Source organism: Megalobrama amblycephala, linkage group LG12 (assembly GCF_018812025.1).
Source record: "Megalobrama amblycephala isolate DHTTF-2021 linkage group LG12, ASM1881202v1, whole genome shotgun sequence".
Lineage (NCBI taxonomy): Eukaryota > Metazoa > Chordata > Actinopteri > Cypriniformes > Xenocyprididae > Megalobrama > Megalobrama amblycephala.
In genome coordinates this window covers 38,251,202-38,279,161 of record NC_063055.1, presented here as the reverse complement: position 1 = coordinate 38,279,161, position 27,960 = coordinate 38,251,202, and the positions used below count along the sequence as shown (strand labels likewise).

Below are 27,960 nucleotides of genomic sequence, written 5' to 3'. Positions count from 1 at the left end.
GAAGACCTCGCCAACACTCAGAGGAAGACGTTCAGACTCCGAGGAAGACCTGAGACCTGTTAGATTCCTCCTGAAGTTTCTGAAGGACTGAACGGACCGCGTTACATCACTGGAGCCGAACGGGAACGACGCTCGTGTGAAGCCGCTCACGCATGCTGCTCGCGCAGGTTCATGGTAAGCTTTGAAAAACAATCATTCTGAAGAAAATGCGCTTCATTTGGACTCTTTTCTCGTCGTCACGCAATTTAAGTTTCAATTCTCACTCCGTGAAGCACAAAAAAACATCGAATACAGGCGAATTAATATCTAAGCGTCTCGTCTGTAATATAGGTACAGTTGTTTCAAACAGCATTCATGTATGATCTTGCATCATTAAAATGCGTTGATTAAAGCTCATTCTGCCGCTGAATCAGTGCACAGATATTCATGAGTTTCATGCATTTTCATGTAGTTAAACATGGATATCTTAGAAACGGTTTCTTTTATGCACAGATATAGTTCAGTTGTGGATAAATAAATTAACTGAAAAGGTTATTAAAGGGAAATGTGAAATATTTCTTATAGGAATTTCTTTCCATTAAAGTTTTTCTTTTTTAAAGCTTAGCTTTTTGCATCATTTTAATATTTCTTTATTTAAATATATTGCATTGCTTTAACGCAAAACAAAGACATTTTCTGTATCATTAGTTTACAAAACATTCAGAAAACTAATTCGATTTAAAAAGTCTTTAAAGGAGAGAGAGAAAATCAAAAAATAGCGATAAATTCCACTATATGTATAAATTCATAACAATTTGGCTTTCTAGTGTGTAGATTTAATTTACATATAAAATGATCAGAATGTAACTTTTTTTTGTTTGTTTATCAATAAATTATAATTAATAATAACAGCAATACAATCAAATATTAATAATTATTATTATAATCAATCCTTTTTCGTGCAAACTATTAGTGAACTGATCTTGTTCATCTTGTGGTGTGCGTGTGTGTGTGTGTGTGTGTGTGGTGGGCGTGGGAGTAGGTGTGTGTGTGGGTGTGTGGGTGGTCAGGCGACATGACAAGAGTCAATATGATAAAAATCCATCTTTCCTCTGCGTGCACAGAATAAAAGAGATGCTTTGGGAGCTCTGGATCCAGCATTATTATTTTTCTCCCATGAACGTCGTTTGATTGGACACTTTGACACGGTCGAGCGTCGCTTTCTCTGATCACTGTTCGGGGATTCGCGAAGGTATTTCACAGCGCATTATGTGCTTTACGCGATGAAGATGTTTTGTGGAATTGATGTGGTTTAGATACAGAATGCACGTGCACAAGTAACCAGTCTTTTTTATTTCTCCATTCACTATCAATAATAATTTGAAGAATGTTAACACGGTTTATTTGCCCCGTCTGGAACAATCCCAGCGTGTCTAACAGAATCAGGTGATTGAGTTGATGGAGAGGAGGATGGACTTCACGGCAGATGAAGAGCTGGAGGAACTGTGTCCGGTGTGCGGGGATAAAGTGTCCGGATATCATTACGGCCTTCTTACCTGCGAAAGTTGTAAGGTACGATTATAGTTCTCTTTTTATGAATGCGTAAATATTTCGGGTTATAATTAGGCTATAAAATTGAATGTGTAAAAAAATACATGTTGGGTTAAAAACAACCCATGTTGGATTGAAAATGGACAAACCCGGCAAATGGGTTAAATGTTTGATCAACCTGCTGGGTAGTTTTATTTAACTCAACTATTGTTTAAAATGACTGTATTGCTTGCTTAAAATGAACCCAAAGTATGTTGGAAATTAACAGTTATTAATGTTTAATAAATGAATATTTATTAATAAGTTTAATGAATAATAATTAAACAATAAACATTTATTACATTGCTTATAAATGCGTATCTTCTGATTATTATTGTTGCCTCTAGTAATTATGTGTCTGATTTATTATTTCCAACCCATTTTGGGTTCATTTTAATGAAGTCATTTTTAAACAATAGTTGAGTTAAATAAAACTGCACAACATGTTGGCCGTTTTTTAGAGTGTAGGCTAATTATTTTAATGTATGTTATGAAAAGCATTACTACATTGCAGTCTTTGTTCATTTTATTAATGCAATTCATTTAGTAATTTGTACATAGCCTAATAATATGTTTTGGTTGTATCAGGTATGCATACTTTTCAATAGCCCATTGGCTGCTACACTCTTGAAAATAAATGTTCCAAATGTCATAGTAGAACCATTTAGTTCCGCAAAGAACCTTTCAGTGAAGTTCTTAAAATGACCTTTTTTATTCTTTGTGTGATGAACATTCTAATAATCTAAAGAACCTTTTTACACTATAAACATCCTTTAGTGCATTGAAAAGGTTCCATTTTAAGAGTGTAGAGATTCACATCTAAGAAGGCTGCAACTAATTTCTAAAATGGCCTATTAAGATTACATGCAACTGTTTTTTTAAAAGTTGACACAACCTGACAGAATGTAATTCTTATTATCATGACAGGGGTTTTTCAAGAGGACGGTTCAGAATAACAAGAGATACACGTGCACACAGAACCAGGACTGTGGCATCGACAAAACCCAGAGGAAGAGATGCCCTTTCTGCCGCTTCCAGAAGTGCCTCAGCGTCGGCATGAGACTCGAGGGTAAGCACAGCTTCTCATCAGACAAACTGAAAAACATTTGGCTTTTGCTGTAAAGGATCCTCGTCAGATTTATAAGAAGTCGCCCTGAATGTCCTGATTCTGTTGCTGTCTTGAACAGTTGTGTGTTTGATCATGGCCGAATATAATGCTTATTATATGATATTATATATGTTTATGAGGGTGAGCATCACTCCTCACTCATTAAAAACATCAGTAAAATATATCTGGACAAAACAGGAAACCATTTAATGTAATAATTCATGATCATGAATTAGAATTATTTTGATCATATTCAATGACATTCGTTCATTATGGGTTTTAAACTCTAATAACACATCTAAATAAACTTAAATGTAATCAATAATGTGTCTTGACACTTGTGCAACATGTAGATCTATATTAGTAAAACTTTAAAATGTTTGTACACTGTAAAAAAAATATTTTTATGATTTGCTATCACAACTTTTCACAAACCTTTTATCAAATCAGCTTAGGTTCACAAACGTTGTTCAAATAACTTAATATTTAGAGTTTCTGTTGAATAAACTACTCTCTTTCTGTGTATCAACTCAAGTTTTTAGTTTAAATGAACTCAGTAAGGTTAGGCGATAAGTTAAACCATTTTAACAGTGTATTCTCTCCCAAATCCATTTAAATTCATTATTTGAAAGTTTTATTTGGTGGAAGATATCCTCGTCGTCTCTTATTTTGCTGTGGTGCGCGCGATTCCCAGGCCGAGTGCAGAGAAGCACCTGTTTCCGCGCGCGCCTGTGACACATTCCTCATGCGCTGATAAGACTCGCGGATTCGTGGAGACTCCAGTTGGAGAGTTCACAAAAACCAGAGCGGAAAATGTCCATATGAAGAGAAATATCCACTTGCTTTCGCCCTGACTTACTTAAGCAAAACCGTGCCAAGCATTCCTTGCTTTATTTGGCTTTTTAATCACGGTTCTCCGAAAATATCCTTCTTACATTGTATCCGATGAAGAGTACATCTGCAAAATGTAAATAATATTTGGTCCCACTTTATATTAAACACTATGTGCACTTATTGTAGAATTATTGTGACGTACAGTAGTGGTCAAAGCTTCACCTTTTATTCAGATATTACTAAATTTGGGTTAGACTTTATTTTAAGGTGTCCGTGTCACAGTGTAATTATATATTTAAGTACTGAGTAATAATAATTAACTACATGTACTTACTCTAGGGTTAGGGTTTAGTTAGTTGCTTGTAATTATGCATAATTTATAGTTATTACTACAGTAACTACATGTAACATGTACATGTAACAAGGACACTGTAAAATACAGCATTACCAAAACATGCCAAATTGTGCCAACATTATTTTTGGCCAAGTTGTCATACAAAGAAATTATGAACACTAGAGAGGACCAATGAAATATTAATAACTGATTATGTTGTGGCTTTTTCCTGTCAGCTTTTTGCTTTTCTATGCATTTTATTTGTATAGTATGTAACCTGTAGCTAGTTTGTCTTTTTGGATAAATAATTTTGTCTGATAAAAACCTTAATCAAGTTTAATGTTTTGTTCTTTCCTCATATTTTGAATGGTTTAATGCAGCTTTTAATGACTGAGGTCATTAACAATAAATATCCCCTCCAGACATCACTTTTGCCACTACTGTACATGTTTTTACACTCTACTCATATTTAAAATGTGCACTCTAAAAAATGCTGGGTTAAAAACAACCCAAGTTGGGTTGAAAATGGACAAACCCAGCGATTGGGTTAAATATTTGCTCAACCTGCTGGGTAGTTTTATTTAACTCAACTATTGTTTAAAAATGACTATATGTCTGGCTTCAAATGAACCTAAAATAGGTTGGAAATTAAAAATCAGACACATAATTATTAGAGGCAACAATAATAATAAAAAGGTCATCATTTATTAATAAGCAATTTCATAAATGTTTATTATTTAATTATTATTCATTAAACTTATCACTGTAAACCCCAATGCTCAAAATAATTAATTGGTTTGAGTTGGACAAACTTAAATTCAACTAATTAGTTCAGTCAATTTAACTTTTATGAGTATTTAGCACTTTTTTTTTCTTTCGAGTTCACAGATCTGACATATTTTAAGTAAACTGAACTGTTTCATTGTTTTGAGTTTTATGAACTAACTTCTTTTAATTTAGACAAACTTAAGTTTATCTGAAACTGCAGGATTTCTATTTCCCAGCATGCAGGATAATTTTAAGTTAAATGTATCAATTAGTTTACTGAAATATTTCAATATTAGAACAATTAAAATGTATGAGTACAAAATAAAAATCTACTAGTTCTGCTTACTTAAACTTGGAATTTCTCAACTTAAAATTTTTGATGTAACCGATTGCCTCAGTTTTTTTTTTTTTTTTTGAGTTTTGCAAACTTACTCTGGTTTACAGTGTATTAATAAATGTTCATTTTCAATATATTTTGGGTTCATTTTAAGCAAGCAATACAGTCATTTTAAAACAATAGTTGAGTTAAATAAAACTACCCAGCAGGTTGGGCAAGCATTTAACCAATTGCTGGGTTAAAACAACCCAATCACTGGGTTTGTCCATTTTCAACCCAACTTGGGTTGTTTTTAACCCAGCATTTTTTAGAGTGTAAGGTTATTAAAATCAAATATCCCCTCCGGACATCACTTTTGTCCACTGCTGTACATGTTTTTACACTCTACTCATATTTTAAACGTATACATTATAAAAAATGCTGGGTTAAAAACAACCCAAGCTGGGTTAAATATAGACAAACCCAGCGACTGGGTTAAATGTTTTACTCAACCTGCTGGGTAGTTTTATTTAACTTAATTATTGTTCAGAAATGACTGTATTGCTTAAAATGAACCTAATGTATGTCGGAAATTAACATTTATTTATATGTTTAATAAATGAAGATAAGTTTAATGCATAATAATTAAATAATAAACATGTATTAAATTTCTTATTAATAAATGTTCACCTTTTGATTATTATTGTTTCCTGGAGTAATTATGCGTCTGATTTTTAATTTCCAACATATTTTGGGTTCATTTTAAGCCAGATATTTAGTCATTTTTAAACAATAGTAGTTAAACAAAACTGCCGAGCAGTTTAACCCAATCACTGGGTTTGTTCATTTTCAACCCAACTTGGGTTGTTTTTAACCCAGCTTTTTTTAGAGTGTGTATCCACCTCTGCAGCAGCACAAGTGTTTTACAGTACAACATCAACACATCAAGCACACTGTATCTAACAATTATTTTTTATTTTTTTGATATGAGTACATAGTGGTTGAAGACACCTAATGTAAAGCGTGACTTCTGAATGCATCCTGCCGCTCTCTCTCTTTTCCCAGCGGTCCGTGCAGATCGAATGAGAGGAGGAAGGAACAAGTTCGGCCCCATGTACAAGCGTGACCGTGCCCTGAAACAGCAGAAGAGAGCTTTAATCAGAGCCAGCGGCTTTAAGATAGAGTCCAACCCGACCCTCCTGTCCACCAGCCAGACGGAGTACCCTCTTCCCGGATCTCTGTCGGGCCTCCACCCCCCTTCTCTCTCCTCTCCCGAGTACGACTGCCCTCCGCTCTGCCCTCCGGCGCTGGGTGTAGCGCTGCAGAGCTACGGCTCCTTCCCGGCTCAGTACCAGTACACCGCTCCCTCTTTACCGAGCAGATCCATCAAGGCAGAGTACCCAGATGCGTACTCCAGTTCACCAGACTCCTCTCTCGGGTACCCGTACCCTGACGGCTGCATGCCCGCGTCCCCGCACTCCAGCCCCATGAACCCCGGGATGCCTCCACTGGTGCTGGAGCTGGTCATCTGCGATCCGGATGAGGAGCAGGTAGGAATCAGATCGATCAATGCACACTAAAAAAGTGGCTAAAATCTACTTTATTTAGGAGGAGACTTTAACTATCAGTACTAACATCAACAAAAACTAATTATTAGGTTCAGTGTGCTTATTGTGTTGATGTTGTGTTGCTAAACACTGTTGAGGTGGATACGGGAAAGGTCAGGACAGGTTTGGCGGTATGGTAGATTTAAGGGTGGGTTAACAGTGTAATTATAGATTACAGATGTATTAACAGGCGGGTGTTTTTTAAGGGGTAACACTTTATTTTGCATTGTCCCTGTTAAACATTTTACATGTACTTAGACTCTAAAAAATGTTGAGTTGTTTCAACCCATGTTTGGGTCAAATATGGACAAACCCAATCATTGGGTTTAAAAATGTAATTAAAAAAATGGGTTTGTGCCAACCGTTTGAGCCAAACATGGGTTGAAACAACCCAACGTTTTTTAGAGTGTACACTTTAAAAATGCTGGGTTAAAAACAACCCATGTTGGGTTGAAAATGGACAAACCCAGCGATTGGGTTAAATGTTTGCTCAACCTGCTGGGTAGTTTTATTTAACCCAACTATTGTTTAAAAATGACTGTATTTCTTGCTTAAAATGAACCCAAAATATATTGGAAATTAACATGTATTAATATGTTTTATACATGAACATTTATTGATAAGTTTAATGAATAATAATTAAACAATAAACGTTTATTAAATTTCTTACTTTTGATTATTATTGTTGCCTCTAGTAATTATGTGTCTGATTTGTAATTTCCAACATATTTTGGGTTCGTTTTAATCCAGACATACAGTCATTTTTAAACAATAGTTGAGTTAAATAAAACTACCCAGCATGTTGGGTCAAACATTTAACCCAACCGCTGGGTCAAAACAACCCAATCACTGGGTTTGTCCATTTTCAACATAAGTTGGGATGTTTTTAAACCAGCATTTTTTACTGTACTATAGTATAACAGTAAATTATGCAGTTTCATACAACCCTAAACCTAATGATATAGTAAGTACATGTTGTTAATTAATATTACTCAGTAACTTAGTTACAAGGGTACCTTACAATGAAGTGTAACCTTTTTAAATAGTACAGTGTAAAACATGTATATACACAATAAGTGCATTGTATCAACTGATAAATTTAAATGTTAGTACATAGTAAAGACACCTATAATATAATGCAGGTCCATTTAACCCATAAAAATGACATTTGTTACTTTTTTTCTTTTCTTTAGTCAGTTTTAGTCAGATTGAATGCCATTGAACAAAACCAATTAATTTAGATTTTAAGGTTATCTACGAAAATCACTTTTTACAATGTAAAGATTTCTGGCATTGATTGAACAATAATTCAAATATTGTGTGGGAACATGTTTCCCTCATTGTCTGTGGTATTTCTAAAATGTAAACAGTCTTTACAAACCTGTATGACTTTCTTTATTAAGTGAAATGCAAAAGATATTTTAAAGAATGCCTCAGCCATACAATGAAAGTCAATGCGGTCAGCATAAACTTTGTTGGACCCCATTGATTTTCATTGTATGGGAAAAAAAACCCACTTACATTGGTCATACAGGTTTGAAACAGCATGAGGTTGAATGAATGATGCCAGTTTTTATTTTTGTGTGTACTGTGCCTTTAAGAGAGGTGGATTCTGGGATTTCAAAAGATGCATAATAATGTTGTGGCTAATTCAAAAAAAGACCATAAATGTAACATTTTAAATGTAACATTGTGCTATATTTTAGTTCAATAATGTATATATTTTTCAGTAACACTTTACAATAAGGTCCATTTGTTAACATTAGTTACATGAACTTATAATAAAAAAAACATTTAGCCTATTAATCTTCAATATTTGCTAATACACTATTAAAATCAAAAGTTAATATTATTTAATGGACCTGAGCTAATATGAATTAACAAGGAACAATTGTATTGTTAATAACTAACGTTAATAAAGATTAATAAAGAGATGCACCGATACTAAATTTCTCCGTGGATACCACAGCTGATTATTCTGAAATATATCTGCTTTGATTTTCTTAAGGAAAATCTCTCCCAACTAATGTTGTAAACTATACAGAGAACCCTCTCATTCGGTACATTGCTAAAATATTAACCCAAACTATTTATTTTCAGATATAATAATTACACTCAAATAAAATCTCAAATGTTTGTAAATAATAAACACTTGTCTTCCTGACAGATTTATTCAAACATATAATTAACAGTTAATAAGCTCCTCTCTAGTGTTTTTATAGCTTACTATTGAACTGTGAACTTTCCTGAGGTAAATGCAACGTTAAGTGACACATTGTTCACACGCTGTTTTATTGATGTCTTTCTGGTGGCTGAAACATTGATTACATGAAACATGATTCATTTTGATAAGTTGTCTGTATCTTTCAACTTATCTTTTGATGTTCATTCATGTTCATTTCTTCCTATAACTTGTATTCAAGTGGAGGAAAAGACTCAGCGATCTGTCACGTCACATTTAAGAGCATCAAAACGACATTTATTGTTAGAGTTTTCTGATAAAATGGACAGAATTTGAAAGCTGAGACGTTTTTTCATATCAGAAGTAACAAAGCACAATTATTATTTGATGAGAGGCATGCTACAAATAACGTTTGGTGTAGGAAAACCTGCAGACCTGGCAACCCTGGCTTGAACTATGGGTGGATCATAGGGTCAGTTGGAGCCTGCATTAATGTAGCTATATTTTTTTAATGTTAAAGGCCCACTGAAGTGCCTTGGAACGCACAGCTTTATTCACTGTGTTGATGTAATTTCCAATGAAACAGAGAGTGGGATATATCTAGAAGCTCCTCCCCTTTTTCAAAATAGCCAATAGCGTTTCGCCTAGATCACAGCTTGGCCAGAGCCGTTGAGCTCATAAAACCCAATTTTCCTCATAATCTCTAACCGTTTCTGCTCCACATTGCTTTAAAGTATATCATTGTTTGCAGAATTCAAATGTGTCTGAACGTCTCGTGGTCTGAGCCGACTCGCGCGTATGATCCGCTCTGTGCTCTCGTGTCTCTGAACCGGAGCAGACTGTGCTCGCACTGTGGCGTGAAAACTGACTTTATTTGCGTCGTCAGTGGAAAGCATATTTACACTGTCTGAATCGTTCCCTATTCTCTATATTGTGCACTATATACCATATATATACTAGTAAATGTGTGAACAAATGGCCGATTTCAGCCACAGCTTCAGTGTCTGTTTATAGTGTAGGAGGGGCGGGACTTTAGATTCTAGAGAGCATTTGATTGGACAGAAGATTTGACGAGAAACTGAAGTCCGCGGTGATGTCATGAAAATCCGTGATCCATTTTAGTGGAAGTGAGAGACTGTAAGATTTGAATGCTTATGTCTCCTAAATGTGAAGTTTGTCATTGTTTTGGAACACACCAGCTTATTCATAACCTTAGGCTAACATATTCATACTAAAAGCTAAAAAAACTTACATTTTTAAATTTCAGGGAGACTTTAATGCAGTATTGTCGCATTAACTTCGACCGCCTTTACCCTTTGGTGCTGTTCGGGGTCTTTGTGACCCCAAATGATGTTTGCTGAAATAAAAAAGAAGTTCTCTTTGTCCAAATTACATGAGACTTTGTACAGTTGTCAACACTTTCTAGATCTACAAACAAAAAAAATAAATTGGAATAATATCTGTTTTTATGGTTGTGTGAAAAAAAGGCACATTCAGAGACCCCGCTTAGGAAATTCATCCTCAAAATCAGAAACAACGCAGAACACACATAGACACAAATGAAGTGGCACACTTTAAAATGTCCACAATGCAAAATGATCATGCTCACACACACACACACACACACACACACACACCTACACACACACACACACACACACACATTTGTTCTCATTTGTTATTGCTGTTCAGTTCATTGCATTGTGATGTTCGTGTTGTGTATTTGTACTCAATATGTAAAATAACTGTTCATTTTTGTTCTGTTTATTTAGTAACTGAATTGCAGATTAAATTTGTAGAATTATATGAAAAACAGATGTCTGAAATAAATGATAAACTCTAAAGACTCTAAAAACTTTTCTCTTTGTAACATCTTGTTCAGGTTTGATTCTAATCATAGTGTAACATTATTGAAAAACTGATTTTCAGTACAAAAAATGCTAAACTTTGACAAAAAGTAATTTTTATTGTTATAATTGTGATTTCATAATATGTAGATATGAATCCAACTGGAAAAACTTGTGAAAAGATGTCTTTCAGTTAGTCAAATAGCAAATAGTGGAGCTCTGCAGCCATCTACTGGTAAACTGGTTACTTTTAAAACTGCATTTTCCAAAAGATGGGCAAAAATCTTATACTGAACCATCAAATTATTAATGTTAGAAATGTGGGTCTTTTATAAAGTGAATTTTACATAAAAAAAAAAAAAAAAAACTGTTTTTGTATAAAAACCTATTTTAAAAAATATCCTTAAATTTATTTATATCAATTTAAAAAATATCATAAATCCTCCAGAACCTGCACAAATGTGGAGAAAAAAACATTAATAAACTGAGTAAAATTACATTTGTTTAAAGAATATATATATATATATATATATATATATATATATATATATATATATATATATATATTGTTACAAAATTACATTTTGTTAACTGGGGTCTCTGGAGACCCCAAACAGCACGAGTGTTCACTCCAAACAAACAGTGCATAAGGGTTAAATTCACTTTTTTTATGCCTCCTTTTCATTGACAGGATATAATCGGCACCGATTATCGGCTGTTTTTAAACAATAGTGAAAAAAATAGCTTTTATCAGCCGATACCGATTATTGGCCGATACATCAGCGCATCCCTAATAAATACTGTAACAAATGTATTGATCATTGTTAGTTAAAGGGTTAGTTCACCCAAAAATAAAAATAATGTCATTAATTACTCACCCTCATGTCGTTCCACACCCGTAAGACCTTCATTCATCTTCTGAACACAAATTAAGTTATTTTTGATGAAATCTGATGCCAGCAATGATATTTCCTCTCTCAAGATCCATTAATGTACTAAAAACATATTTAAATCAGTTCATGTTCAGAGTACAGTGGTTCAACCTTAATATTATAAAGCGACGAGAATATTTTTGTGCCCCAAAAAACAAAACTTTTTAACAAAATCTAGTGATGGCCGATTTCAAAACACTGCTTCATGAAGCTTCAGAGCTTTACTAATCGAATCAGTGCTTCGAAGCGCCAAAGTCATGTGATTTCAGCGGTTTGGTGGTTTGATACGTGATCGGAATCACTGATTCGACACAAAAGATTGGTAAAGCTCTGAAGCAGTGTTTTGAAATCGGCCTTCAAGATATATTGTTAAAAAGACATTTTTGGGGTTTTTTTGCGCACAAAAATATTCTCGTGGCTTTATAATATTAATATTGAACCGCTGTACTCACATGAACTGATTTAAATATGTTTTTAGTACATTAATGGATCTTGAGAGAGAAAATGATATTGCTGGCTATGCAGGCCTCACTGAGCCATCAGATTTCATCAAAAATATCTTAATTTGTGTTCCGAAGATGAACGAAAGTCTTACAGGTGTAGAATGACATGAGGGTGAGGAATAAATGACAGAATTTTCATTTTGGGTGAACTAACCCTTTAATGCATTATCTGATGTTAACTAATAGGACCATATTGTAAAGTATTACTATTTTTTCTTTAATATTTTGCATTTATTGCATGGTAATATTCACCTCTAAATTAAAGACCATTTATTTCCATATAAAATAATATATTTTATTAAAACATTTTAGAAAAAAAAACATAATTTTTTTACTAAAACACTATTTTTCAATGAATGCAGTAAAAACAGAGCAAATGTATTTAATATTACACCATTCTTATGCATGCACTTGGCTTCATGTGTGCAGGTGAGAGGGAAGATCTGTGCGTACCTTCACCAGGAGCAGAGCGGCAGGGGTAAACTGGATAAACCGCGGCCCTTCAGCCTGCTGTGTGTCATGGCGGATCAGACATTGTTCTCAATTGTGGAGTGGGCAAGAAGCTGTGTCTTCTTCAAGGAACTAAAGGTACAGCTCTGAGATAAGACGTGATCTCTGATCATCCAAATAAGTGTTTTGTCTAATAAAAGCCAAACTATTTTGGAGAAAGTCTGCTATTTTGTCGCCAAATCATGTATCTTAGTGAAAGATAACATTTAGGGACGCCGAGGCATTCAGATATTGTTCTCAAGCAGCTTTAAAACGAAGATTACATTTGAATGTTTGGATTTTAGTGGTAGTTTCGCTGATATCTGTGTAGAAGCGTCAAAGTTGGAATTCTTGCTCGGTCTCCAGAGGTTTTGACTTTTGAATTTTAGCTAAATATATCAGATCTGGACACTCAGTTGGTTCACATCAGGGAGTGTTGCAAATCACAGAAGATTTGTTGCTGCTGTGATTCAGAAACAGATACAATGTTGACACTGCCCTCTCAAACTTCATTCCCAAAGAGCTCTGACCTCTTATAAATGCCTTTATCATCAGCCCCAACAGATATCAGAGCGAATATATTCGGTCGATAAGAATGAATTCAAGCAAATCTTGTAGAATTTCAAACTTTGTCACACCTGCATAACCGTTGCATATTTTTCGCACGGTGCATTCCATTCTGTGGTCATGGCAACCGGCGTCAGGATTGCAAGCGTGAAATGTGTCCGTTTGAAAATGCTTTCAGAAGCGCTTAATTACATTCCGCGCAGCAGATAACTCAGGAATCCTAGCGCTCCCTCTCCGCCGCATTGTTCCCGACCTCTGAAAGGTATCGTGCCATGTGGAAAAATGTGCATTCGGATTGAAAAGGGGTTTTATTAAACTCTACTTAGCGCGTGTTTGTTGCGTACATGCTATTAGGTTTGTGCGTGGCAGTCTAAAGTGTGACACAAACATGAGTGAGGTCAAGTCGGCAGGGCTCCAGGCTGTGGATTAGATGTGGATATATGGTTTGAGTAATTGTGTCTGTGCTGAGGTTGATATATGTGGCGCTACGCTTCTTTACTGCCGCCCACTGCGTGTCAGAACACTGACATGACATGGCCTTCAAAACCGGAGCGCTGTATATGAGCACAGGGTATATGGGGGAGGAAGACGTGGACATGGAGATGGAGAGACCGATGAAGGACGAGAGGTGAGGAGGTGCGAGAGGTCATCGTCTGCCACTCGTAAATACAACCCACAAGGACTCTCGTTCCCTCGCTTTATGATCTCTGTCCGCTTAGCCACTCATCTGTATGCCAGGGTTGTATTGCTTTGGATGTTAGAGCAGCTTGTATGGACCCAGGCTTTTCCCACATACACTCATTTACACAAAAGGCAAGCTTTGAGATCTCACATTTATTTGACCAAAAACCAATCGCTCGTCTCTGCTTATGAACTCTCATGTCATTCCAAACCTGTATGAGTTTCTTTCTACTGTGGAATGCAAAGAAATATATATATATTTTTTCTGCATATACAAGGAAAGTGAAAGATAACATGAGTAAATGAAAAATATCTTCTTTTATTTTCAACTGTCCATACAATTAAAGTCAATGTGGTCCAGTCAGGGCCGGATTTACCTCATATTGCAATGTAGGGAAAATACATTTTTGTGGCCCTCAAATAACCCCCACCCCGACCCCGGTAGCTTACATACGTATTAAACTATATCTTGTCACTGTTGGGTGGAAACCTCATGTCCAAAAGTGAAAAAAAAAAGAAAACAAAAAACACACTATTTCTAAAATAAACACTGTTGTCAAAGTTGATATTGTGGCTTTACATATGGTCAGACACTTGCATGTGTCGTGTTATTAACATTCTACCAAAGTCAAGCTCAAATGAAGGCTTTAGACCAGTGAATGTCGGACATGTTTTGTCCATCATCAGAACGGCCGCATTTGAGGCAGTAAATGCTTCACATTATGCTTTAATCAGCTTACAAGTTGTAAAGTTTACTGTAGTTATGTGGACACTCAGTTTTTACTGTCATTTGCCCAAAATCTCATGTTATAAAAAGACGTAGTGCTGCACACAGGCTATTTAAAGGATTAGTTCAGAATTAAAATTTCCTGATAATTTACTCACCACCATATCATCCAAAATGTTCATGTCTTTCTTTCTTCAGAACACAAATTAAGATATTTTTGATGAAATCTGAGAGGTATATGTCTTGTCCATAGACAGCAATATAATCAACACTTTCAAGGTCCAGAAAGGTACTAAAGACATTGTTAAAACAGTCATGTGACTGCAGTGGTTCAGCATTAATGTTATGAAGAGACGAGAATACTTTTTGTGCGCAAAAACAAAACAAAAATAACAATTTTGTTCAACAATTTCTTCTCTTCATTCTCTTTATCCTTACGCAGATGACAGTTAGCACAGTGAAGGCTTCCGTGTTTACGTCCGAATGCCGGCTCAGTATTGGCCAAAGCGTGTATCACATGCGTGTGATACTGACACAGGAGCCGGCCAATGACTCGTTCTGACGTAGAACCTGGAAGCGCTGGACGTAAACAACAATAGAAGAAATTGTTGAATAAAGTCGCTATTTTTGTTTTGTTTTTGCGCACAAAAAGTATTCTCGTCTCTTCATAACATTAAGGTTGAACCACTGCAGTCACATGACTGTTTTAACGATGTCTTTAGTACCTTTCTGGACCTTAAAAGTGTTGATTAAATTGCTGTCTACGGACGAGTCATAAACCTCTCGGATTTCATCAAAAATATCTTAATTTGTGTTCTGAAGATGAATGAAGGTCTTACGGGTGTGGAACGACATGAGGGTGAGTAATTAATGACAGAATTTTTATTTTTGGGTGAACTAACCCTTTAAGGTTTTTGAGGAAAACATTCCAGGATTTTTCTCCATATAGTGGACTTCACTGGGGTTCAACGGGTTGAAGGTCCAAATGTGAGTTTCAGTGCAGCTTCAAAGAGCTCTACATGATCCCAGACGAGGAATAAGAGTCTTATCTAGAGAAACCATCGGCCATTTACTAAGAAAAAAATAAAAAATTACTTTTTAATCATAAATGCTCGTCTTGCACTGCTCTGCGATTTGCCATGCATTACGTAATCACTTTGGAAAGCTCGCACGTCCTGATATTGCTGAGTTAGATGTGTTCCTGGGTCAACATATTTTGTTGATCCTGGAACAACATTCCAGTCTGAAAATTTAGTCTTAACCCTATTCCTACCCCTAAACCTAACCCTACCTATAAGTTATCCCAAAAATCAGAGGGAAATGATAGATGAATAACACTGATGTAGAAGCACCAATTCATGATTTTAAGCCTAAACTTGACACAATCTGTAAACCTGAAATCTGATTGGTTGATTTGAATGTTGACCCAGAAACATGTTGAACTCAGCAACATCAGGTTATGCAGAAAGCTCACACGTGACGTAGGTGGAAGAACTGCGGTAGGGCGAAAAACTTCTCCAACTTCAAAATCGTCCAACATCGTTGTTTTACCTTTTTTTGTAAAGGGCATTTGACTTAGTCTTTGAACGTTCGCTATGGAAACACTGGATCGGTACTTCCACCTACGTCACGTGTGACCTTTCCAACATGATTACGTCATGCGTGGAGCATCACAGAGCAGTGCAAGACGAGCATTTGTGGTCAAAAAGTCTACATTTTAAATTTTTTTTTAGAAAATGAGTGATGGTTTCTCTAGATAAGACTCTTATTCCTCGTCTGGGATCATGTAGAGCTCTTTGAAGCTGCACTGAAACTTGAAATTTGGACCTTCAACCCGCTGAACCCCAGTGAAGTCCACTATATGGAGAATAATCCTGGAATGTTTTCCTCAAAAACCTTCATTTCTTTTCGTCTGAAGAAAGAAAGAAATGAACATCTTGGATGACATGGAGGAGAGTAAATTATCAGGAAATTTGAATTCTGAAGTGAACTAATCCTTTAAAGGGATAGTTCACCCAAAATTGAAAATGTGCTGTTCACTTACTCACCCTCAGGCCATCCAAGATGTAGCTGACTTTTTTTCTTCAGTAGAAATTAATAAGAATTTTAGCTGAAACTGTGCTCCCTGGTGACTCATATAATGCAAATCAATAGCTACCGTCACTTTGAGAGTCAAAAAAACATATACAGGCAAAACAAAATGAACACTCATGGTTCCTGACGATATCCTGCCATGTGCTTTTCTGTCCTGTGGGTTAGTGTGAGCACACGGCTTTTGTTGTGTTTGTTTGCCGTGTGCATTTTGCATTATTTTGAAACAGTTATGACGTAACGAAACCTCGTTTACTGAAATCATGTGACTTTGGCGGTTTGATACGCACTCCGAACCCCTGATTCGAAACTAAAGATTCGTAAAGGTTTCATGAAGCAGTGTTTCGAAAACTGAACCATGTTTCTCCTCCATTAGGGAGGATTAAGCTGTGTTCTGTTTATTCTTCTCTTCAAAGTCCTCACAATGACCCACACCTGACACTTCAGTTACAATATTATGCTTTAAATCATCGAGGTCTAAAACTGTGAGTACATAACAGCTCTTCATTTCCCATGATTTAGGTAGGAGATCAGATGCGACTGCTGCATAACTGCTGGAGCGAGCTGCTGCTTCTCGATCATATCTGCAGACAGGTGCATCATGGGAGAGACAGCAGTCTGCTACTCATTACAGGACAGGAGGTGAGTTTTTCCAAGCGATCATTAATAATAACAATTTCATATCATTATGGAAAAGCAGAACATTTCAATGGGGCATCTATGTTAAACATCTCAAACAGTAAATGCATATGCTTTTGCATTTGTCACATGACTAATATAATCGTGAGGAAGGAGGGAGGATGACTCTTAGTTAAATAATCTGTGTGCATATTATTTAAGACAGCTTTCAGGCTTCACGTGTTGTTATTTGGCCGTTTAATGCTCCAAACTTTATTGAAGCATGAGTGATGTTGTCTTGAAACGCCTCAAGATCTGCAGAGTAATGAAGGTGTTGTGCTGTAGGTGGATCTGTCCGCGGTGTCTGACGCGGGGCCGCCTCTGTCCAGTATGGTGCAGAGAGGACAGGAGCTGGCCAGGAGACTGCAGCTGCTGCAGGTGGACAGAAGAGAGATGGCCTGTCTGAAGTTCCTCATCCTCTTCAACCCCAGTGAGTCTGACTCTGACCCAGTTCACACGCCACTCTGCTGCTGCTGATGATGATGATGGAAAACTACATACTTTTTAGTACATAGTGAGACACAGTAGCTATGGTTTCTATCCAAAGTTCCCAATTTGAATATCACACAAAACATTTGTGAATAAACGAGATAAATTCAAGAGAACCATCGTCACTTCCTGGGAAATTGGTGCAAAATATAATAAAAATGGAAGTTTTTTCATACATCAGAAATGACTTTGGTCTCAGAGCGCACAGACGAAATGCTATAAACACCGTCATGTTCTCTTGCGTTCGGATGAACACAATCGTGTGAGACGCTTCTGGAGGGAATTAAACCACATCATTCTGATGACAGACTTTGACTCAGGCGTTTCAGAACCACCAAACCAACATTTGAGATGCTGCGATGCGATTGGTCCGCTGGTTAGTCCCGTTATCCAATCACATCTGAGTTTTTTTGCGCATGGAAGGATTTATTTAGTAAACGTATTTCCATTGTAGTTTACGCTCATGTCTGCTTATTGGATTAAAAAAATGATCTGCCTCAATTTAGCATCTTGACACTTCCATCCAGTGAAAATGAATCCATAATACAAAGAGTTGTAGTAATAAAGCCATAAACTGCTGTGGTTGCACATTTTAAGAATTTTTAGGCATGTTGTCACACATTTTACTCCACTGAATATAAAGTAGGTTTATTTTTTCATGGTCATTTTTATATGGTTTATAGACTTTAAAGCAGAGGTTCTCAACCAAGGGTTCATAACAATATATATACGGTATAATATATTAATCAGTTTATTTTAATGCTTATGGGTCAAAGACATTTAGATGTACGCATCAATAGAAATTTACAAAAGTGATTTTATATACATAGAAAATGCATTAAATGCAACTAAAATGTCTACTTTTAATGTTTCAAATAAGTTTTGGGAGAATAAAATGTCAAAATGTGGGTGAAATGTTCCATTGTCATTCAGTGTAACTTATATTTATGTAAAATTGAAACAACATAATTATTCTGACCTGTACGTATTAAAATATATAAAATAAGTGTGCATACTAAATTTTATTGCATTTTAAATGAGTAAAAAATTCTTGCTGACAAATGGGCAAAACCTAGGAGAGTGACAACGTTTAAAAATGTAAAATTACAAGTAATTAGTCTTTAATAGGCCATAAATAGATATTTGTTGGAAATATCCCTGACGAGATTGTTATATTGAATAACATTTTATTGGGTGTCTTCTGTAAATCATGGTAAAAATGTATGATATTTAATTTTTGCTCAGAAAAAAACAAGCAAATTTGATCCATTCTGATGTATTGAAAAACAACAATTTAAAGCTGTATTACACTAATTGTTTTGATGCTTGGAAAAACTTTTTCATCTTTGACCCTAATATAATATAATATAATATAATATAATATAATATAATATAATATAATATAATATAATATAATATAATATAATATAATATAATATAATATAATATAATATAATATAATATAATATAATATAATATAATAAACAAGGATTAAAATAAACAGACTAAAAATATATATTTTTTAATTTTAATGAATTTTAATGGGCATTTTTATACATTTTATAAATACTCTTTTTTTATGTAGTTATGGCAAGCTCCAAAATATTTTATCAGGTAGAAATTACAGGTAAAAATATTTTTAAGAATGCTTATTCTTGATCCATATCTAGTAAATCATAAACCATTGGAAGTCATTGGCTTGTTGTGTACAATATTGTTGTGTACAATCGGGAGCCTTGTAGACAAAAAAAGGATGAGAGCCTGCCTTAAATTGTAATGAAAACAATACAAATAAGCTAATTGCACATTTGAGTAATTCCGAAAAACATTAAACATACAAAGTTTGTGACAACATGCCCCAATACGCAGGATAGATGGGGTAAGTTGTCACAATGAGCCTGTCATTAAACAGTCGAGTAGAGTTTAGACAAAATGTGAACAGTCGAACAATTACAAAACAAAAATTCATGAAACAGCAAAAATGTAAATCAGAACAGCCCCCTCCTTCACAGCTCATTTCGAAGGAACGCCTCCCAAAACTCGTGCACGAGTATTGAAACACGAGTGTTTACCACCGGCATTCGCTGTGTCGTGTTAGTGGATTCATTATGTCGGACTCACCGCAGGTAACTCATAATCTGCAGTTGTTACTCCTGTCTCCTGACAAAAACATTGCATGCGGCGCCTGTGGAGTGTGGAAAGTTACTGGAGCGAGCAGCCGCGCGTCTTTCACAAGGAACGTCACGGCAGTGATTGACAAGCCAGAGGGCCAATCGTTTACGCGATGATCACGTAAACGATTGGCTGATGTTTTTAAGGCCCTACCTCGTGCACAGATGATGTATATTAATATTATTCCTTTCAGTGCACCTAATAAATAGTCTTTTATCAGTTAGTAAAGACAGTTTCAAGTAATATTGCAAAAATGTATAAAACAAAACATCCTCTTTAGCACCTTTAATGCATATCCTAAACTCAGCACAGTTCAATAAATATTGCAAGCACTTAATAAATGAATAAATACAACACCATCTAAAGACAGTCTGCTCTTGTACCCAGCAACAAACGCTTTCCTAGAAATGTCCAATTACAATTTCATTAGGCACAATAAACAAACATATCTGAAAGGAGAAAACTGCATTTGAAAGAGAAAGAATGTGTCATCTCCTCTCACTCCGTCACATTGATTTTTTTTTTCATTCTTTGCCCAAGTGAAAGCAGCTTTATTGAGTAATTTGTGTCCTTCAAATGTACTGAAAAGATTATTCAACATTTTAATTACTGTGTGAATGGCTCTTCTGATGAGCTCTGCTAATGCTTTAAAGTGCTCCATTAATGGGTCAGACTATTGTCACCCTAACACACACACACACACACACACACACACACACACACACACACGCACGTTGGGTTTTCATGTTTTATGGGCTCTTTCCATAGACATAATGATTTTTATTAACTGTATATTCTATCCCCTAACCCTAAACCTACACATCATAGAAAACTTTCTGCATTTTTTTCATTTTCAAAAACATCACTTAGTATGATTTATAAGCTGTTTCCTCATGGGGACCAAAAATGTTCCCACAAGGTCAAAGATCTTTGATATTGTCCACATTATCTATCAGGTTTATTATGTTTTTATAAAATGCTGAAGTGAGTGCGCAGTTATATTTTACCTCTATAAAGCTCTCTTCTCTAACTTGCACATCCAAAAACATGTTTGCTCCAATGCATTGTTAAAGGATCAGTGTGTATTGTCCCATATAAAACTTTAACGGCCAATTAAAACATATTAGTATAGTAAAATGTGCTAATGCACAAGATCAATTTTGATCAAAAGATCAAAACAGTTTTGTCAAAATGAACACATCTTTACTGAATAGATTCATTCAATTCTAACAGCACTTAATGCGAGCAGCACCATAGAGGGCATAGCATTGTGTTATTTATAGGGGAGGTTCAGCTTTTCGGGCCAGTGTGAGCCAGGGCTTTCAACGGGCCGGGCTGGGCCAATAGCCTCGGGCCTGTAGCACTGACCTAATCATCACAATTTGGTCCTCGTCAAACTCACTCAAATCCTTACGCTTTCCCATTTTTCCTGCTTCTAACACATCAACTTTGAGGACAAAATGTTCACTTGCTGCCTAATATATCCACCCACTTACAGGTGCCGTGATGAAGAGATGATCAGTGTTATTCACTTCACCTGCCAGTGGTCATAATGTTATGCCTGATCAGTGTGTTTTCCACCAAAAATACGACAGTGACAGTCCCAATAGTTATATTTTCAGTCAGAGAAACAGGGGAAGCTCTCAAAATAAAAAAAGTTGCTTTATTTTATGAGATATGCAGAGATAAATATGGATATCAGACAGTCTGTTAAGAGACGAGACGGACAGATAAATTAAAATAAATTTCTTCAAGCATTTACCATGTTTACTCTGGTGATGGTTAGCACGCATAGTCTTTTGCATCGCATATAAATATTTCTGCCTTATACGGTGATCAGAATCCACATCAGAGGTTATTTCAAACACTTGCTGCTGTCTGAAAGTAAGCTAATATATGTACTTACAGTGTACTTACCTAAGAAACATTGATTAAGGTTAGGTTTGGGGGTAGGATCAGGGTTAGTACCTAGTTATTACCCAGTTATTGCAATTACTATAATAAGTACATAGTATGAACATGGGGAACAGGACTGTAAAATAAAGTGCTACCAAAGTTTTTAATGCTTATGTTAGCTGGTATATGAAATCATCCGCAGCGCTGCCGGTTCCTGACCAAGCGGCAACCTCCCCCAGTTTCTCGTGAAGCCAATACAGAAGTGGCTTAAACTGCGATTCATCGACTGGCCGCTAGGGACAGGCTCCAAAAGAGAGCAGAATCTCATTGAGCCCCATGTTAAATTGGCCAAGTTTACAGCAGAAAAAAACATGTTTACAAGTTGGTTCAAATTGTGGTTTTGGTCTATACTGCTAATTTTGCCCTTCATGACAACTGTGAGGGGGGTGAATTTTTTTCTAACTCATTCTTTTAAATTATATTAAGCCTTAAAGTTCTGCATAATTAAGGGCGTGGTCACTTGAGTGACAGGTAGATTGCGCTGCTGTCTGTGAGCCGTCATGTTACCTCAGCTGCCGCTGAATTTGGCATCTCAGCCGTTTTTGTGCTCGATTATTTTATACAATTATAAAATATGGCTTGCTGCATAATATTCGAGACTGATGTGTGTCTGTGTAGATGTGCATGCATGGGGAAGAGACACAGAACACACGTTGTTGGATCGTGGCATTGGCTGAAAGTTTTGGTTGTGAGATTTACTACAATGACAATGGCGGGAGGATATCAAAATCCGACAGCACTGCTTGGATATTATAACTAAAACTGCTGCACTATTTTGAAAAAATATACTTTGGACACGGGCTCATATGTTTGTTAGATACGATCGTATACAGTTTTACAACATAAACACTGCTCAGATTGCATTATTTCTTGAAGAACGATGACAGAGAGCAGCTAAGATGGCCGCGGCCTCATTTACGCGTCAAAACTGCTGTTCAGAACTCTATGGGTGACGTCACGGACGCTACGTCTATATTTTTTTACAGTCTATATTCCTGACTCAGATAAACTCCGCCTTTGTTCGTAGCCACTCCCTCAAGCCCGAGCCGGTCCACTTTGGACCAAGGTATTCGGTGGGCCAGAAAACCCTAGCCGTTGGCCACGAGGAAGCCCCGGAAGAGGCTAATAAGTAGGCAAGGAAGACGTAGCTGGATTCTTCCTCATCCCCGACCGCACTGAATCAGGATTTAACATGACTACTTGACTGATCAAGCTTTTATATGTAGTTTGGGGTAGCTAAAGGGTTTATAGGTTTGACGCTAATAATAATGCAAAAACTGACACTTAAAATCATTTCAAACAAAAAACATCAAAATGTTGACAAAAAAATAGTCATTGGTAATATCTAAATATGTATCCAAATGCAAAACTTAATAAAAGTAATTATGTCTGGGGGAGTCGCCAATAGGGATTTAGGGCATCAGAATGGCTAGAATCTGCTCTACACACACACACACACACACACACACACACACACACACACACACACACACACACACACACACACACACACACACACACACAGACTATAATGATTTGTCTGGTCCTCAGATGTGAAGCTCCTGGAGAACCAGCAGTTTGTGGAGAGCGTCCAGGAGCAGGTGAACGGCGCTCTGCTGGAGTACACGCTCTACTCGTACCCTCAGTGTCTGGACCGCTTCGGTCAGCTCATACTGCGGCTGCCTGAGGTGCGTTCGCTCAGCGCGCAGGCCGAGGACTATCTGTGCTACAAGCATCTGTGCGGAGAGGTGCCGTGCAACAACCTGCTCATAGAAATGCTTCACGCCAAGAGGTCGACCGCGGTCTGAACCTGACATTCGAACCAGAGTTTAAGCCATATGTGCAAGATGGATGGTGAACAGTTTTCCAAAGGCAATTATTTCATACCTTACGTGATGAATGTACAGAATCTGTATTCCTTTTTAAGCATGACAATCACTGATGGACACGGAGGTGTTTTTATATTTGCATAGTGTTTCCTTCTTAGTGCTCTTAGCGTCTCGGCTATAAAGGTAATAATTGCAGAGTATAATCTCTATAGAGTGCAACAGCTGGTTTCGGAAGTATTTTTTCCATTCATTTCTGCCATACAGATTTTTTTTTTTTTTTTAAAAGGTCTTTGTTTAAGCATTATAAGCCACGAGGTGATTCATAACATTACAAACACTGATGTGAAGCAAAAAAGTATTTGAAAATCGGATGAAAAGTACTTAACAGCTTTAGTGAGGGAAAAACTACAATCCCATGAAGCACTGCGAACAGTATAATCGAATGAAAAATGATGGAGAAATATGGAACTTATTTGAAAATGTTAATTATATATATAAAACAATATATTTTAAGTTTATTACAAAATATGCATCGGCTGAAAGCAGATAAAGTGGCCCTCTTTTTTGTTAAATGTACCTTATGTTCTTTTCTTTTCTTTAATGCTTTTAAGGTCCAGCTATAATATTTCCATTTGAATACAGTTCATAATGTGTTATTTGCAAGGTATATACTTTATAGGTATATATGCACTCCAGACAAGTTTCTTTTCAGGTAAAGTGGGCCATCCCTGATTTAACAGAAAATAAAATTTTAAAAACACTTCTGTTTATTAACATATACATTTATATTAAAAAACATTTCAATTATATTCAACAAATTTACATTTAAAACCCCCCCAAAAAGAACATATGTTATATAACAAATGCTGTGTTGATATTAAATTTGAATATCAGAATATGGATGAAAATTACTCTACAACATATTCAAATGTGACTATAAACACATGCAACAACAAATCAGCTAACAAAAACCGTAATAAGAGGAGCATTTAATATGTAAAACAAACACATTTTTTAAAATGTTATTCTTTGCATTTTATTCCCTGTAAACTGTAGTAACAAACAAAATAGGAACTGTCACAATAATATTTGTTTACATTTAGGGTATGTTTACATGAAAACGATGTACTAAAAACAGGTTTTCTTTTGCATTTTTCGCGTATAGATGACAATGTTGTCAAAGCGATTCTTGTTCACACATGAAAATTTGCTGTATTCTGCTGCCAAGCCAGCAGATGGCGATGTCACTTTGTAAAAAAAAAAAAAAAAAAAAAACTATGCGCCTATAGACTGAACACGTAATATGCATGATGTCACTGTTTCATAAATTTGTGTTTTTGTAGTTTACGTGGAGACGATAATGGTCTTGTTTTCAAATACTTGCACTTTGAAACCCGTTTTCAAAGTTTGCATTTTCAGGCCCCCAAAATGCCATTGTCATGTAAATGAATGGCCAAAACATAAAAAGGTTTCAGTTTTTAGTTGAAAATGGTGTTGTGTAAATGGCCCCTTTGTGAGCAACCTTATAAGTTAGAAATGAAATCTTGTGTCAAAGGGTTTTTTGCCTTTCAGCATGAGACAGTCCTCCTTTGAGATGTGGCTACGCCCACCAGTATCATATTGCATCAGCCAAATCTATTTTATCATAAATAGTGTCTCTTCAATTAAAGGTGCAGTCTGTAAATTTTAGGAGGATCTATTGACAGAAATGCAATATAATACATAGCTATGTTTTAAGTGGAGTATAAAGACCTTACATAATGAAGCGTTATGTTTTCATTACCTTAGAATGAGCCATTTCTATCTAGTTGTTCTTCTTCGCGGGTCTCTTTACATGTTAAAGCACCATTATGTGCCGACATGTTTCTACAGCAGCCCTAAATGGACAAACTGTTCTACAGAGCGCGTTTCGTCACTATGTTGTTGTTGTTCTTCTTCTTTGGTGTTTTTAGAGGCAGCTTGCATCGTCACTACTTTGAATACACACGAAGAAGTAGTAGTAGTAGTTGTCGTCTGGTTTATTAGAAACAGAGACTGTTCTTTTGTTAGAAGTAAGAAGAAACCTCATTGCTTGACTGACTACTCTCTGCTGTCACAGACGACATCTTCATCCTGTGTCTGCCACCGGGAGGGGTGAGCAGCGGACTGAGCAATTCTCAACCGCACCACTAGATGCCGCTAAAATGTACACACTGCACATTTAAATACCATTGTTATGCTTTGTATGTGTAAACCCATTGAGCACAGTACAATCAAACGGCCCACTTTACCTGCATTCACAGTATATATACACATTTTTAAGTATTTGTAGAGCGTAGGAAGACTGACTCGATTACATCACTGGCAGTGCTTCATGGAAGTGGGCGGAGCTAAATATCTCTTTTGATGCGTTCTGCTGGTTTCGACTCTCTGATAGGTGGAATTTTCTATACAGCATCATGGGTGATGTAGTTTTACTTCTGGAACCGACGGTTGCTCTCTATAGTCTAAGAGCGATATTTATGTATTTATGTTATTTACCTTATTGCTCCTGTGCTTTTAAATGGAGGATGAGTTTTGTACTTTTCTTGTCAATTCAGTAGCTATTTTAAAAAACATTCCAAAAGGGGCTGATAACAACAATCAAATTAAACAAAAGAAGGTATTTATTGAGATAATGTAATTTACAGTATCAATGAATGTATTTAAAGCACATTTTTACATAGATTACACATTTATTTGTCTTTCCATTTAATTGAAAAATTTGGTCGCAATAAAATCAAATAAAAACATGCTGCGTGTGTGTGTGTGTTTGTTTGTGTGTGTGTGATTGCATGTGCCTGTGTGTGTTTGTGTGTCTGTGCATGTGTGCGTGTCTGTGTTTTTGTCTCCGTGTGTGTGTGTGTGTGAGCAATCGTGTGTGTGTGTGTGCATGCACGTGCATCAGAATGTGTCTGTGTGTGCATGTGCATCTATGTGTGTGTATCTGTGTGTGTGTGTGTGTGTGTGTGTGTGTGCGTGTCTGTTTTTGTCTCTGTGTGTGTGTGTGTGTGAGCAATTGTGTGTCTGTGCATGTGTGTCAGAGTGTGTGTGTATCTGTTTTTGTCTCTGTGTGTGAGCAATTGTGTGTGTGTGCGTGCACGTGCATCAGAATGTGTCTGTGTGTGCATGTGCATCTATGTGTGTGTATCTGTGTGTGTGTGTGTGTGTGTGTGTGTGCGTGTCTGTTTTTGTCTCTGTGTGTGTGTGTGTGTGAGCAATTGTGTGTGTGTGTGTGTGCATGCACGTGCATCAGAATGTGTCTGTGTGTGCATGTGCATCTATGTGTGTGTATCTGTGTGTGTGTGTGTGTGTGTGTGTGTGTGTGCGTGTCTGTTTTTGTCTCTGTGTGTGAGCAATTGTGTGTCTGTGCATGTGCGTCAGAGTGTGTGCGTGTCTGTTTTTGTCTCTGTGTGTGAGCAATTGTGTGTCTGTGCATGTGTGTCAGAGTGTGTGTGTATCTGTTTTTGTCTCTGTGTGTGAGCAATTGTGTGTGTGTGCGTGCACGTGCATCAGAATGTGTCTGTGTGTGTTTTTGTCTGTGTGTGCATGTCTGAGTGTGTGTGTGTATCTGCGTGTGTGCGATTGTGTGTGTCTGTATGTTTTTGTCTGTGTGTGTGTGCATGTGAGTCAGTGTGTATCTGCGTGTGCGATTGTGTCTGTGTGTGTTATTATCTCTCAGTGTGTGCATCTGAGTATGTGTGTGCGATATCTTTGTGTGTTTGTGATTGTGTGTGTGCATGTGTGTCTGAGTGTCTGTGTGCGATTGTGTGTGTGTGTGTCTCTGTTTGTGTATGTATGTGTGTCTGGGTGTGTGTGTGCGATTGTGTGTGTGTGTGTGAACGATTGTGTGTGTCTTTGTGTGCATGTGTGTCTGAGTGTGTCTGTGTATCTGTGCATGTCTGTGTGTGTGTGTGTGTGTGTGTGTTTGTATGTGAGTCTGAGTGTGTGTGTTTTTGTCTGTGTGTGTGCATGTGCGTCAGAGTGTGTGTGTATCTGTGCGTGTCTGTGTTTTTGTCTGTGTGTGTGTGCATGTACGTCAGAGTGTGTGTCTGTGTGTTTTTGTCTGTGTGTGTGCATGTGAGTCTGAGTGCGTGTGTGCGATTGTGTGTGTGCGTGTGTGTATCTGTGTGATATTGTGAGTGTGTGTCTCTGTGTTTTTGCCTTTGTGTGTGTATGTGTGTCTGAGTGTGTGCGCGAGCGATTGCGTGTGTGCGCATGTGCACCTGAGAGTGTGTGTGTGTCAGTCTGAAAGCAGTCCGT

At 36.6% G+C, this 27,960-nt stretch overlaps 1 protein-coding gene across 2 annotated transcripts; it reads left to right on the top strand.

Moving 5' to 3' along the window:
* The first annotated feature begins 28 nt into the window (after window positions 1-28).
* nr5a1a (nuclear receptor subfamily 5, group A, member 1a) lies at window positions 29-26,450 on the top strand. Of its 2 annotated transcripts, none has more exons than XM_048211055.1 (8): window positions 29-174; window positions 1,408-1,551; window positions 2,497-2,638; window positions 5,995-6,479; window positions 12,430-12,588; window positions 17,078-17,197; window positions 17,519-17,663; window positions 23,402-26,450. In XM_048211055.1, exons 2-8 carry the CDS (start codon window positions 1,438-1,440, stop codon window positions 23,656-23,658), a joined length of 1,422 nt encoding a protein of 473 aa, XP_048067012.1. In that variant the 5' UTR covers window positions 29-174; window positions 1,408-1,437; the 3' UTR covers window positions 23,659-26,450. The 2 variants fall into 2 exon arrangements, with proteins under 2 accessions (XP_048067012.1, XP_048067013.1); XM_048211056.1 differs by lacking the exon at window positions 29-174 and adding an exon at window positions 468-1,231.
* Window positions 26,451-27,960: the final 1,510 nt, after the last annotated feature.

Excerpts from the sequence above, each read along its gene's own strand:
- nr5a1a (XM_048211055.1), top strand. The coding sequence starts at position 1,438 with ATGGAGAGGAGGATGGACTTCACGGCAGATGAAGAGCTGGAGGAACTG. Across the intron at positions 2,639-5,994 it reads CGTCGGCATGAGACTCGAGG|CGGTCCGTGCAGATCGAATG; the intron begins GTAAGCACAGCT and ends CTCTTTTCCCAG. Across the intron at positions 12,589-17,077 it reads TCTTCTTCAAGGAACTAAAG|GTAGGAGATCAGATGCGACT; the intron begins GTACAGCTCTGA and ends CCCATGATTTAG.